General features: G+C 46.8%; 1 protein-coding gene across 1 annotated transcript in view; it reads right to left on the bottom strand.

Annotated features, from left to right (window-relative positions):
• Positions 1-15,659, bottom strand: part of slc5a1 (solute carrier family 5 member 1) — a 115,900-nt gene that overhangs the window by 67,722 nt on the left and 32,519 nt on the right. The window contains exon 3 of the mRNA XM_038793344.1: positions 464-568. Coding sequence (XP_038649272.1) covers positions 464-568 — 105 coding nt within the window. The remainder of the gene's footprint in view (positions 1-463; positions 569-15,659) is intronic.

The following is a 15,659-nucleotide window of genomic DNA, read 5'->3' as shown; positions in this document are numbered from 1 at the left end:
CTTCACAGCGCCAGGGACCTGGGTTCGATTCCCAGCTTGGGTCACTGTCTGTGCGGAGTCTGCACATTCTCCCCGTGTGTGCGTGAGTTTCCTCCGGGTGCTCGGTTTCCTCCCACAGACCAAAGATGTGCAGGTTAGGTGGATTGGACATTCTAAATTCTCTCTCAGTGAACCCAAACAGGCGCCAGAATGTGGCGACTAGAGGATTTTCACAGTAACTTCATTGCAGTGTTAATGTAAGCATTATGTGGCACTGATAAAGATTTTAAAACATTTTTTAAAGTGTATTTGCTTGTTTGCAATAAACAAACTCATGACTCGTTGTTTTTTGAAACTATAAAGCCGTCTAAACTGCAATTTATTAATCTCATTTTCCAGTCTCGTGCCAGATTACCTATGACTGGGTTTCTAGATACTGTCCTGTACAATCATAAATGCAGATTAAAGTCAGATCGATACCTACATTCCATTCGAATCCTCCTGTAGCTATTCCACCTGCGGCACCATTCCCAGCCAAACCTACGAAGTGACCACTGCCGATGTTACTGGCAAAGAGAGAAGCTCCAATCTGAGTGGGCAAAGAAACTGGGATAATTTACAACTGCATACCAGGGGGTACATCCCCCTATACATCAGGAGATACATTCCCACATATACTACGAAATATATACCCCACATACCAGGAGATATATTCCTCCACATACCAGGAGATACATTCCCACATATACTACGCCCTATATACCCCACATACCAGGAGATATATTCCTCCATATACCAGGGGGTACATTCCCACATATACTACGCCATATATACCCCACATACCAGGAGATATATTCCTCCACATACCAGGAGGTACATTCCCACATATACTACGCCATATATACCCCACATACCAGGAGATATATCCCTCCATATACCAGGAGATACATTCCCCTATACATCAGGAGATACATTCCCACATATACTACGCCATATATACCCCACATACCAGGAGATATATTCCTCCACATACCAGGAGGTACATTCCCACATATACTACGCCATATATACCCCACATACCAGGAGATATATCCCTCCATATACCAGGAGATACATTCCCACATATACTACGCCCTATATACCCCACATACCAGGAGATATATTCCTCCACATACCAGGAGATACATTCCCACATATACTACGCCATATATACCCCACATACCAGGAGATATATTCCACCATATACCAGGAGGTACATTCCTCCATATACCAGGAGGTTAATTTCCCCATTTACCAGGAGGTACATCTCCCCATATACCAGGAGGTTAATTTCCCCATATACCAGGAGGTACACCCCCCATATACCAGGAGGTTAATTTCCCCATATACCAGGAGGTGCACCCCCCATATACCAGGAGGTTAATTTCCCCATATACCAGGAGGTACACCCCCCATATACCAGGAGGTTGACCCCCATATACCAGGAGGTTAATTTCCCCATATACCAGGAGGTTAATTTCTCCATATACCAGGAGGTTAATTTCCCCATATACCAGGAGGTTAATTTCTCCATATACCAGGAGGTTAATTTCCCCATATACCAGGAAGTACATTCTAGCATGTGCCAGAAGGTACATCCCCCATATACCAGGAGGTATATTCCCTCTTATACCATGAGGTACATTCCCCCATACGTCAGGATCTACATTCTACCATGTACCAGGAGGTACATTCCCTCATAAAGCAGGAGGTGCATTCTACCATGTACCAGGAGGTACATTCCCCATAGCAGGGGCTAGTTTAGCATAATGGGCTAAACAGCTGGCTGGTAATGCAGAACAAGACCAGCAGCGTGGGTTAATTCCTGTACCAGTCTCCCCGAACAGGCGCTGGAATATGGCGACTAGGGGCTTTTCACAGTAACTTAATTGAAGCCTACTTGTGACAATAAGCTATTATTATTACTATATACCAGGAGGTACATTCCCTCATTTGCCAGAAGGTACATTCCCCCATATACCAGGAGGTATATTCCCCCATATAGCAGGAGGTGCATTCCCTCATTTGCCAGGGATACATTCCCCCATGTACCAGGAGGTACATCCCCCCATATGCCAGGAGGTACATTCCCCCATATGCCAGGAGGTACATTCCCCCAAATTCCAGGATATACATTCCTCCATATACTAGGAGGTACATTCCCCAATTGCCAGGAGGTACATTCCCCATATACCAGGAGGTACATTCCCCCAAATACCAGGATACACATTCCCCAAATACCAGGAGGTACATTCCCCCATATACCAGGAGGTGCATTCCCCCATATACCAGGAGGTACATTCCCCCATATACCAGGAGGTACATCCCCCATATACCAGGATGCACATAATAATAATAATAATCACTTATTGTCACAAGTATGCTTCAATGAAGTTACTGTGAAAAGCCCCTAGTCGCCACATTCCGATACCTGTTCATAGAACATAGAACAGTACAGCATAGAACAGGCCCTTCGGCCCTCGATGTTGTGCCGAGCATTGTCCGAAACCAAGATCAAGCTATCCCACTCCCTGTCATTCTGGTGTGCTCCATGTGCCTATCCAATAACCGCTTGAAAGTTCCCAAAGTGTCCGACTCCACTATCATAGCAGGCAGTCCATTTCACACCCTAACCACCCTCTGAGTAAAGAACCTACCTCGGTCATCCCCCCTATATCTCCCACCCTGAACCTTATAGTTATGCCCCCTTGTAACAGCTACATCCACCCGAGGAAATAGTCTCTGAACGTCCACTCTATCTATCCCCCTCATCATCTTATAAACCTCTAGTAAGTCGCCTCTCATCCTCCTCCGCTCCAAAGAGAAAATTCCTAACTCCCTCGGCCTTTCCTCATAAGACCTACCCTCCAAACCAGGCAGCATCCAGGTAAATCTCCTTTGCACCCTTTCCAATGCTTCCACATCCTTCCAATAGTGAGGTGACCAGAACTGCACACAATACTCTAAATATGTAAATAAATGTATTTACAATACTGTAAATATTAAATGTACAGGGTCATGTACAGTTGCAGCATAACCCCACGGCTCTTAAACTCAAGCCCCCTGTTAATAAACGCTAACACACTATAAGCCTTCTTCACGGCTCTATCCACTTGAGTGGCAACCTTCAGAGATCTGTGGACATGAACCCCAAGATCTCTGTTCCTCCACATTCCTCAGAACCCTGCCATTGACCCTATATCCCGCATTCAAATTTTTCCTATTAAAAGGAATCACCTCGCACCTATCAGGGTTAAACTCCATCTGCCATTTTTCGGCCCAGCTCTGCATCCTATCAATGTCTCTTTGCAGCCTACAGCAGCCCTCAACCTCATCCACTACTCCACCAATCTTAGTGTCATCAGCAAATTTACTGACCCACCCTTCAGCCCCCTCCTCCAAGTCATTGATAAAATTCACAAATAGCAGAGGACCCAGCACTGATCCCTGTGGTACACCGCTGGTAACTGGTCTCCAGTCTGAAAATTTTCCATCCACCACCACGCTCTGTCTTCTGTGTGATAGCCAGTTACTTATCCAATTGGCCAAATTTCCCTCTATCCCACACCTCCTTACTCTCTTCATAAGCCGACCATGGGGAACCTTATCAAACGCCTTACTAAAATCCATGGATACGAACGACATCAACTGCTCTACCTTCATCTACACACTAGTTACCTCGTCAAATGATGATTATTTGATTAGAAACAATGTGCAGGGGTACGGAGGAAAAGGTAGGGGAATGGTACTAGGTCGCAATGCTCGTTTGGAGAGCTGCTCCTGACATGATGGGCCGAATGGTCTCCTTCTGCACCGTAATAATTCTGAACAAGATAAATGAGCAGTTAATTCATCAGATCGTTGCTCTAAATGCTGTATCTGACCCAGGAGATCCTTTTCCAGGTTGGTATATCTCCACTTTAATGAAGAAAATATTTATAGCACCTTGTAAACATGTGATAAATTTATTTGCAAAGGAAGAATAATTGAAATGAAAGATAGACTTCCAGGATTGCTTATAAACCAATAAACACATTATTAACAATTAATATTAGAATGAACTTTACCTCATTAATGCTACCATATAAACCTTACAATCTGTGCTGGTAGGGGTAATATATCTTAACTAGTGACTATAACAATTTTATTAGCAGCACTGTCTGTACTTTTGATTTGGAACTGTGCTCTTTTGGAGTGAACTTTGAAGGGGGGCTTAATCCTCGCGGGGTTTTTGACCTCAGTTCCGCTGTTGGCGGATTGCCAAATACTGATAGGTCTAAACCATGGCTGATTGGCGTTGGGAAGTGCCAGCGGTCTCTACGCGAGCCAGAGAGAAAAACAAGCCACAGCTGAGTTCTGCGCAGGTTTAAAGGGCGAAGATTATGGACTGAATGCCTGTAGGTTGCAGAAAGTGAGGAAGTTATGGTGGTCGACAGCACAGAAAGGTCTCTTTGGCCCATCGCGGTTGCTCCGGTCAAAAACAACCACCTAAGTATTCGAATCCCATCTTCCAGCACTTGGCACATAGCCTTGTATAGCCTTGACATCACAAGTGCACATCTAAACACTTCTCAAATATTATGAGGGTCACTGCCTGCATCACTCTTTCAGGCAGTGAATTCCAGGTTCCCACCACCCTCTGGGTGAAAAGGAATTCCTCACATCCCCTCTAAACCTCCTGCCCCTTACCTTTAATCTATGCCCCTGGTCATTGGTCCCTCCACCGAGGAGAAATGTTTTTACCTATCCACTCTATCGATTTCCCTCAAATGTTATACATCTCAGTCACATCCCCCCCTCAGTCTCCTCAGTCAATGAACTGCACATTAAGGGACCCTGAAAGATACTGTGGGAGAAATGAAAAAATGAAAATCGCTTATTGTCACAAGTAGGCTTCAAATGAAGTTACTGTGAAAAGCTCCTAGTCATCACATTCCGGCAACTGTTCAGGGAGGCCGGCATGGGAATTGAACCCGTGCTGCTGGCCTTGTTCTGCTTTACAAGCCAGCTGTTTAGCCCACTGTGCTAAACCATCCCCTACAAACTAGCCAGATGGTAGTAATCCAGAGACCCCGCCAATGCTTTGGAAACATGCGATCAAATCCCACTGAGCTTCTGGTGAAATTTAAACTCAATTAAGGAAGCTATCATCGTTTGCTGTAAAATCCCATCTGGCTCATGGGAAGGAAATCTGCCATCCTTATCTGGTCTGGCCCACCATGTGGCCTTCTCCAGAGCCACAGCTCAGAATCAGCTTGAAAAACCACTCAGCTCAACCAACACTGCCCTTATCAGCGACGCCCACATCCACAAAAGAATAAATTGGGGTGAGATAATTATGCAAACGAACCTTAAAATTTCGATTAAGGCAAAGTTTAAAATGGACGAAGAAGTTGCACAACAGCCAATGAGAAACAAAACTGAGCAGTTCAGAGGGGCACTTAACATGTTAGTATCAACAATATGGAGTGGAGATGCTGGCGTTGGACTGGGGTGAGCACAGTAAGAAGTCTTACAACACCAGGTTAAAGTCCAACATGTTTGTTTCAAACACTAGCTTTCGGAGCACTGCTCCTTCCTCAGATGAAAGTGTGGCCATTCATTCACCTGAGGAAGGAGCAGTGCTCCGAAAGCTAGTGTTTGAAACAAACATGTTGGACTTTAACCTGGTGTTGTAAGACTTCTTACTGCAGCAATATGGAGAGAGACGTAAAATGGTGATGGAAGGTTTGGGAGCTGGAGATGAGGGTTCTACAAGAGGCTGAAGTGATAGTGTACGTGTGGCTATAATTTTCCTAAATTTCTTGGATGCTAGAATTGTCCCAGTTGCAAGTGTATTCAAGAAAAGATGGAGAGAGAAAGCAGGGAAATATACAGGCCAGTTAGCCTGACATCAGTTGTTGGGAAAATTCTGCAATCTATTATTAAGGAAGTCTTAACAATGCACTTTACATTCTCCCCGTGTCTGTGTGGGTTTCATCCCCACAACCCAAAGATGTACAGGTTAGGTGGATTGGCCATGCTAAATTGCTCCTTAAACGGAAAAAAAAAATAATTGGGTACTCTACATTTTTTTAAAAAAGCTATGCACTTCGAAAATCTTGGTATGATTCAACGGAGTCAACATATTTTTTATTCGTTCAGGGGATGTGGGCATTGCTGGCTGGACCAGCATTTTTTTCCCATCCTGAACTGCCTGCGAATTAAGTGGCTTTCTGGGTCATTTCAGAGAGCATTCAAGAGTCAACCATGCGGGCAGCTGGGTGGCGCAGTGGTTAGCACTGCTACGCCAAGCGCCCAGGACCTGGGTTTGATCCCGGCCCCGATCACTGTCCATGTGGAGTTTGCACATTCACCCCGTGTTTATGTGGGTCTCACCCCCACAAGCCAAAAAGATGTGCAGGGTAGGTGGATTGACCACAAAAAATTGCACCTTAATTGGAAAAAAAAAATTGGGTACTCTAAATTTATTTTAGAAAAAGAGTCAAGCACGGTCTGGAGTCACATGTAGGCCAGACAGGGTAATGACGACAGATAGCCTTGCTGAAAGTGTATTAGGGAACCAGATGGGTTTTTATGACAAATAACAATGGTTTCATGGCCATTATTTGGAGGTTGGTTAGCTTAATTGGCTGGACGGCCAACAGCACTTGTTCAATTCCTCTACTGGCTGAGGTTATCCATGAAGGCCCCGCCCTCTCAACCTTGCCCCTCGCCTGAGGTGCAATGACCCTCAGGTCAAATAACCACCTGTCAGCTCTCTCTCAAAAGGAGAGAGTGACCAATGGGGACTATGGGGACTTTCATGGTCATCATTAGACTTTTCATTCCAGATTTTATTTTGTATTCAAATCCCACCACCTGCCATGGTGGGAATCAAACTTGGGTTGCCAAGAGCATTAACCTGGGTCTCTGGATTACTAGTCCAGTGACAAAGCACAATGTCATTGCCTTGCCTGGTTTTAAAGCATGGTTTTATGAAAAGGAAAGCATGACATACGAATTTATTCAAGGAAATAGCGAGTAGGGTAGATAAAGGGAAACCATTAGATCCAAGTATCCTTGGATTTGCAAAAGGCATTTGATAAGGTGCCACACAAAAGATTAATATGCGAATTAAGGGCTCGGGAAGTTGGGGGTTGTGGTAGTATGACTAGGGATATTACGGTACCTTGGAAGCGAGCTGCTATTGGTGTAGAAGACTCTCTGCCCATTGGCTGGGGAAGTCATGTGCCTCTCTGCCGATTGGCTGGGGAAGTCAAGTGCCTCTCAGCCGTTTGGCTGAGAGGTAGGTAGCTCCGCCTACGAGGCGGGGTATAAGAACCTGTACTGTCCGGCAGTCGGCCTTTGTTCTGTACGTCTGCTGCCGGGCACATATCTTGTGCATTAAAGCCTATCGTTTGGATCTTATCCACGTCTCGTGTCCAATTGATGGTGCATCGGGGTAATATATTAGCAAGGATAGAAGATTGGTTAATGGACAGAAAGCGGAAAGTGGGTATAAGTGGGACTTTTTCAAGTTAGTAGACAGTGAATAGAGGAGAGCTGAATAGGGTTGCCAACAGGACCAGAGAATTCTCCTCGGCCAGTAAACGGCCAGAGGATTCCAGCCATAGACCATTATGCTACAAGGTGGAAACAGAATGGGGGAAGGGTGAGGATATTCATTATGGCTATAAGAATAGAAAAGCAGAATTTTCTTTCTGCTTTTTTATTTTTATTATCAAAATGAAGATCCTCACCCTTCCCCACATGAGACTTTTAAATGTTGATTTTCTCAAAGGTTTGGGTATATTTCTACAATGGTCCACGTGGAGTTTGCACATTCTCCCCGTGTCTGTGTGGGTCTCACCCCCACAACCCAAAGATGTGCTGGTTAGGTGGATTGGCCACGCTAAATTGCCCCTTAATTGGAAAAGAAAAATAATTGGCTACGCTAAATTAATATTTTTTTAAATTTCTACAATGAACACAGGAAATGAGTTTGTAAGTGCACAAGCAATTGGGAAGGCAAATGGCAAGTTCGCTTTTATTGCAAGGAGATTGGAGTGCAGGATACTGCTCCAAGTGTAGAGGGCTTTGGTGAGGGTATCTGGACTGTGCAGTTTTGGTCTACATATTTAAAGAGGTTGTCTTGGAGATGATGGTGAAAGTTCATTAGCTTGAGCATTGGGATGAGAAAGTTCTCCAATGATGACAGGCTGAGATGAACTGGATCTATAATATCAGGGGTTTAGAAGAGAGAGGTTCTCATTGAATGTGCAAGATTCTGAAGGGGTGGGGTGGGATATTGTTTCCCCCAGGCTAGGAAATCTAAACCAAAGGGGGTGCGGTTTCAGCATAACAATCACAGGATCTCAGAATTGTTACAGTGCAGAAGGAGGCCATTTGGCCCATTGTGTCTGCACCAGCCCTCCAAATGAGTATCATGACTTAGTGCCATTCTCCTTCCTTTGCCACTGCACATTGTTTCTATTCAAATAATCAGCTACAGCCCCCTTAAACGCCTCGATTGAACCTGCCTCCACCACACTTCAAGGCAATGCGTTCCAGACCCGAACCGTTCACTGTGTGAAAACTTTTTTTCTCACATCACATTTGCTTCTTTTGCAAATCACTTCAAATCTGTGCCCTCGGGTGGGATTCTCGGATCTGCCAACCACATGTTTCTCAGTGGCAGGATTCCATCTTCCCGCGAAACCCATTGGTGGGGTTGTGTTACTGGCGGGAAAATTGAATCGCAACAATCGGAGAATTATGGTCCTGTCGTTCTTGATCTTTTTCCAAGCGGGGACAGTTTCTCCCGATCTACTCTGTCCAGCCCCCTCAAGATTTTGAACATCTCTATCAATTCTCCTTTTAGTCTTCTTCTCTCCATGGAGAACAGTCCCAACCTCTCCAATCTATCCTCATAACTGAAGATTCTCATCCCTGGAACCATTATTGTAAACCTCTTCTTCACTCTATCCAATACGTTCACCTTCTTCCTACAGTGTGGCCCCCAGAACTGTACACAATACTCCAGCTGAGGTCTAACTAGTGCCTTAAGGGGACGATCATTTGGAAATGCGAAGAAGAGACATTTCTTCATTCAAAGGGTTGTGAATCTTTGGAATTATTTACCCAAGAGGGGATAGACAGATTTTTGGTCTCAGGGAATAAAGGGATATGGGAAGCAGGTGGGAAAACGGAATTGAAGCCCAAAATCAGCCATGATCGTACTGAATGGTCTCCTCTTATTTCTTTAATGTCCTTTGAGAGAGGGATCTGATTTGTCCCATGCCTTATCTGAGAGTCAAGCGAGGTGCTTGTTTTCATTTCCTTCATTTACATTCCTCATTGCCCTTGAGGAGGTGGTGGTGAGCTGTCCTCTTGAACCCTTACAGTCAACATGGTGTAAGTATACCCAGTGTGCTGTTAGGGAGGGAGTTCCAGGATTTTGGCCCAGCGACAGTGAAGGAGCAGCCGACATATTTCCAAGTCAGGGTGGTGTGTGGCTTATTTTAAAACGACGGCATCCACAGTATTTTGCTTTGGTAGCAGGGAGAAAAAAAACACCTGCCATCTTAAGATGGTGAAAGTGACCACAGCATTTTCTAACAAAGGTGACCACAGTTCGGGTGTCATTTATTTACCTAACAGAGCTTTAAGATGTGGGAAGGCTGGAGATAACCCTGAGCTCCTGCTTTGCTTGATTCAGCTGCAGCATTCCTGAGCTGGGTGAGGAATCAATTTAACAAATGCATTTCACATCTTATCAATGTTCCAAAAAGCGGGAGGGTGCTTATCAGTGAGGAGCGGTGCATGGGTTTGGCAGGACAGAGACACAGCAGAGATTCATCGGACTGATGTCAGAAGGAATTTCCTGTGGAGAAAGGTGAGGAGATAAGTTCTTGGCCAATGAATAAGGAACGGAAGCTGACAGGGGAGTGGGAGTGCTGTTGGGGGGGGGGAGAGAGGGGGGTACCAAGGGTCATTGTTACTGCCTCCTTAGGGTACTTTCGGTGGCGTATGCCAAGGGAAGATGCACACGAGGTGGCTCCCGCCAGAGTACTGAATTTTTAGCTCTTTTTGCCCAGTTTTCTTGGGATACTATTGTATAAAATCCCATCTGATCGATGGTACAAGGAGCCCACATATGGGAAATGCCCAAAGGAACAGGGCAGCAAAGAAATTACTTTGATGGAATCGGAGGCTTCTCGGGGTTCTTTGGTGGAGAAAATGGCGGAGGCTGCTGCTGCGACTCCGTCCACTCCACTAACGCCAAGATGCTTAGCGGCATCTTGATGGCAGAATTTGAGAGGCAAAGGCAGTCAATAGAGGAGGCCCTGGCTCCTATTCGATCGGCATTGGGGAAGACTTATGAGTTGGTAAAAGCGCATGGCACTGCGATAAAGGGAGTGGAGACGGCTCTCTCCAGGCATAGCGACCAGATTGCCTCTCTGGGTGCTGAGATGTTGCACATGGCCAGTGTGAATACAACACTGAAGGTCAAAGTTGACAATCTGGAGAATCGTTCCAGGAGGCAGAATATCAGAATCGTGGGATTGCCAGAGGGAATGCAGAGCCCAACTCCCATGGAATATTATTTGAAGATGTTTGGAAAGATGGTGGGGTTGGTGAATTCATGTCCCCTCATAAAGGGCCAATTTAACCATGGCCAATCCACATAACCTGCACATCTTTGGATGTGGGAAGAAACCGGAGCACCCGGAGGAAACCCACGCAGACATGGGTAGAACATGAAAACTCCACACAGACAGTCACCATGGCCAGAATTGAACCCGGGTATCTGGTGCTGTGGTCACCAGTGCTAACCACTGTGCCACCGTGCCGTACATGATTGCAGAATCTTTCCTTCCATCATAAGGTCAGAAGTGGGGATGTTCGCTAATGATTGCACAATGTTCAGCACCATTCACAACTCCTCAGACTGAAGCAGTCTATGTGCAAATGCAGCAAGACTTTGATTTGATTTGATTTGATTTATTATTGTCACATGTATTAGTATACAGTGAAAAGTATTGTTTCTTGCATGCTGTACAAACAATGCATACCGTACATAAGGAAGGAAGGAGAGACTGCAGAATATAATGTTATAGTTATAGCAAGGTGTAGAGAAAAGATCAACTTAATACGAGGGAGGTCCATTCAAAAGTCTGATGGCAGCAGGGAAGAAGCTGTTCTTGAGTCGGTTGGTGCGTGACCTCAAACTTTTGTATCTTTTTCCTGACGGAAGAAGGTGGAAGAGACTATGTTCGGGGTGCGTGGGGTCCTTAATTATGCTGGCTGCCTTTCTGAGGCAGCGGGAATTATAGATACAGTCAATGGATGGGAGGCTGGTTTGCGTGATGGACTGGGCTACATTCACGACCTTTTGTAGTTTCCTGCAGTCTTAGGCAGAGCAGGCTCCATACCAAGCTGTGATACAACCAGAAAGAATGCTTTCTATGATGCATCTGTAGAAGTTGGTGAGGGTCGTAGCTGACATGCAAAATTTCCTTAGTCTTCTGAGAAAGTAGAGTCGTTGGTGGGCTTTCTTAACTATAGCGTCGGCATGGGGGGGCCAGTACAGGCTGTTGGTGATCTGTACACCTAAAAACTTGAAACTCTCGGCCCTTTCTACTTCGTTCCCATTGATGTAATGGGCAGCACGGTAGCATTGTGGATAGCAAAAATGCTTTACAGCTCCAGGGTCCCTGGTTCGATTCCGGCTTGGGTCACTGTCTGTGCGGAGTCTGCACATCCTCCCCGTGTCTGCGTGGGTTTCTTCCGGGTGCTCCGGTTTCCTCCCACAGTCCAAAGATGTGCAGGTTAGGTGGATTGGCCATGATAAATTGCCCTTAGTGTCCAAAATTGCCCTTAGTGTTGGGTGGGGTTACTGGGTTATGGGGATAGGGTGGAGGTGTTGATCTTGGGTAGGGTGCTCTTTCCAAGAGCCGGTGCAGACTCGGTGGGCCGAATGGTCTCCTTCTGCACTGTAAATGCTATGACATGTGTGACATGTAGACAGGGGCATGTTCTCCACTATGCTTCCTGACGTCGATGTCTTCAGTCCTTCGTTTTGTTGACATTGAGGAAGAGATTATTGTCATCGCACCAGTTCACCAGATTCTCTATCTCATTCCTGCACTCTGTCTCGTCATTGTTTGAGATCCGACCCACTACAGTGGTGTCATCAGCAAATTTGAAAATCGAGTTGGAGGGGAATTTGGCCACAGTCATAGGTGTATAAGGAGTATAGTAGGGGGCTGAGGACACAACCTTGTGGGGCACCGGTGTTGAGGATGATCGTGGAGGAGGTGTTGTTGCCTTTCTTTCCTGATTGTGGCCTGTGGGATAGAAAGTTCAGGATCCAGTTGCAGAGGGAGGAGCCGAGGCCAAGGCCACAGAGTTTGGAGAAAGGTTTCGTCTGAAGATGGTGTTAAAGGCTGAGCTGTAGTCAATAAATAGGAGTCTGACATAGGTGTCTTTGTTATCTAGGTGTTCCAGGGTAGAGTGCAGGGCCATGGAGATGGCGTCTGCTGTGGACCTGTTGCAGCGGTAGGCGAACTGTAGTGGATCAAGGCAATACAGGAGGCTGGAGTTGATTCGTGCCATGACTAACCTTTCGAAGCACTTCATGATGATGGATGTCAGAGCCACTGGACAATAGTTATTAAGGCACGCTGCTTGACTTTTTTTTGGTACAGGGATGGTGGTCATCTTCTTGAAGCAGATAGGGGCCTCAGATTGTTGTAAAGAGAGGTTGAAGATGTCTGCGAATACCCCCGCCAGCTGATCCGCGCAAGACCTGAGTGCCCGTCCGGGTATCCCATCCGGGCCAGTGGCTTTCCGTGGGTTGACCTTTGAGAAGGCTGCTCTGACATCTGCAATGGTGATCTCAGATAGAAGTTCATTCGAGGCTTCTGGGGTGGTGGGCTCATTCTCAGTGGGCTCTTGCTCAATATCTGGATCTGGACAATATTCAGACTTGGGCTAATAACTGACAAATAACATTCACGCCACACAAGTGTCAGGCAATGACCATCATTGAATTTCCCCACTATCAACATTCTGGGAGTCACCATTGACCAGAAACTGTTAACTGGATTAGCCATATAAATACTGTGGCTACAAGAGCAGGTCAGAGGCTGGAAATTGTGTGGAGAATAACTTACCTACTGACTCTTCAAAGTTGTTCACCATCTGCAAGACACAAGTCAAGAATATGATGGAATACTCTCTGCTTGCCTGGATGAGTGTAGTTCTAACAACACTGATGAAGCTCAACACCATCCAGGACAAAGCAGCCCACTTGGCATCCCATCCACCACCTTCAACACCTGTAACGTCCACCTCCAACGCACTATAGCAGCCGTGTGTACCATCTGCAAGATGCACTGCAGTAACTCACCAAAGCTCCTTAAACAGCATCTTCCAAATCCACGACCACTGCCATCGAGAAGCACAAGGGCAGCAGATACAGGGAGACATCGCCACCTAAGGTCGAGCATGAGGTCAGGTGTAATGCCTGGATCTGGTATGTCTCTCTCGTGGGGACCATGAATTGGATTCAATTTGAATTGGTTTTTGGAGCAGATAAGGAGATGGATTAGGAGTTTGGCCCTGTCCACACTCTGAGCTCTGGCTTTGTAACTCTGATAAGGTAATAAATAAAATAATCCTGGAACTCCCTCCCTATCAGCACTGTGGGTGTACCTACACCACGTGATCTGCAGCGGTTCAAGGAAGCAGCTCATCACCATTTTCTCAAGGGCAATTAGTGACGGACAATAAAGGGGCAGCATGGTTGTGCAGTGGTTAGCACTGCTGCCTCACGGTGCCGAAGACCCGGGTTCGATCTCGGCCCGGGTCACTGTCGTGTGGAGTTTGCACATTCTCCGTGTCTGCGTGGGTCTCACCCCCTACAACTTAAAGATGTGCAGGTACGGTGGATTGATCATGCTAAATTGTCCCTTAATTGGAAAAAAAAGAATTGAATACTCTAAATTTAAAAAATGGAATGGGAAATGAAAAATATCGGCCCAGACAGCGGTGCACACATCCCGTGGAAGAACAAAGAAAACCTGGGGACTTGTCATAACTTTGGCTCACAAGCCAGGTGAACCAAACTTTTATTTACAACATACTGAGCTTGATTCACCCGAAACTTGTCTGTCCGGTTTCAGGCGTGTTTAGTGGGGTGTTTCTCCGGGGCTGAAGCACTGAGGAACATCTGGCTATTCAATGGCACTCTCTCTGCTGGCGAGCACAGAGGAAAGGCACCTTGCAGATCGCAACGCCAATTTATCTTGCAGCTCTGATCTTTTGCACCCCACCTCACCTATCAAGCCCCCCCCCCCCCCACCAGTTTCAACCCCCCTAACCCCGAACCTTGGGGAAGCCCCGGGAACGCTCATCACCACCCCCTCTCCCTGGTAAGGCCCCCATGGGCCCGATCCCTGGCATTGCCAACCATGAATCTGGGCACCCGGGCTCTGCAAGCCTAGCACCCTGACAGCACCCCTGTCAGCCTAGTAGTGCAACCTGGGCACACTGGCAATGCCATTGTGGCATTGCCAGGGTGACTGGGTGGCACTGCAAGAGTACCACTCGGGGAGTCTTCAATGGCCTGGCAGACCACCCAGGCGCCATTATGCCTGGTCCGCGTTTGTGTGGGCCAGCACTAAACGGCGCACTGGCGAGATCCCACAGGCATGGCCACCGAGTCCCAGACGCCGGGAGAATCTGGTAATCATATACTTAAATAAGCTATACAGCTCATTTAAATAAGCTGCCAGGGTGCCAGCTGTCAGTGCCATGATGCCCAGGTGGCAGGTTGCCGGTGCCAGGGATCGGACCCAGGGCTGCCCTGCCCATATGAGGAAAGGTGAGGGGTGCTTGAGGACCCCCCACCCCCACCCCACCAAGTAATTTGGGGCATTGGGGGGCTCCGGAGACTAGGTGGTGGGTTGAGAGATCAGGATTGCATTTAAATATGGCGCCCTGATCTCTTCCTGTACGGACGAGCTGAGCTGAGCTCGTTGCTACAGGCGATGAAGGTAAGAGTGGCCTCAGCGGGACGTTCCTCACCAGGGGTTGGCGGTGTTGATTTCGGCGCTGCAGGTGCTGAGAAACACCCGCTAAATGCGTCCAAAACAGAACTCTGTTTATTCCTGTTAAATCACACCCAGTGTTAATAAGGGAACTGTCAATAGACTGGCAAGCCTTATTCAGCCTCTTTGTCGCCCACACCTCCAGCCTATCCCCGTAACTCAGTAATCCCATCTAACCTTTTTGGACACTGAGGGCAATTTAGCATGGTCAATCCACCTGTACATCTTTGGACTGTGGGAGGAAACCGGAGCAACCGGAGGAAACCCCCACAGACACGGGGAGAACGTGCAGACTCCGCACAGACAGTGACTGAAGCCGGGAGTTGAACCTGTGACCCTGGAGCTGTGAAGCAACTGTGCTACCCGCTGTGCTATCGTGCCGCCCAAATTTATGTGCCTCGCCTGTGACAGCACATTAAAAACGTGCCACATGTCCATGAGCCTGTCAGCAATTCTGGAGGAACATCTCCAAGGAGTATCCAGTGCCAAGCAAAACAACCATTTGTTGCTTTGGCCTTCACAATGACCTACATGATGTAGAGA

This window comes from Scyliorhinus canicula, chromosome 1 (genome assembly GCF_902713615.1).
Source record: "Scyliorhinus canicula chromosome 1, sScyCan1.1, whole genome shotgun sequence".
Classification (NCBI taxonomy): domain Eukaryota; kingdom Metazoa; phylum Chordata; class Chondrichthyes; order Carcharhiniformes; family Scyliorhinidae; genus Scyliorhinus; species Scyliorhinus canicula.
Note: the sequence above shows the minus strand (reverse complement) of the source record. Positions and strands in the feature narration are given on the sequence as shown.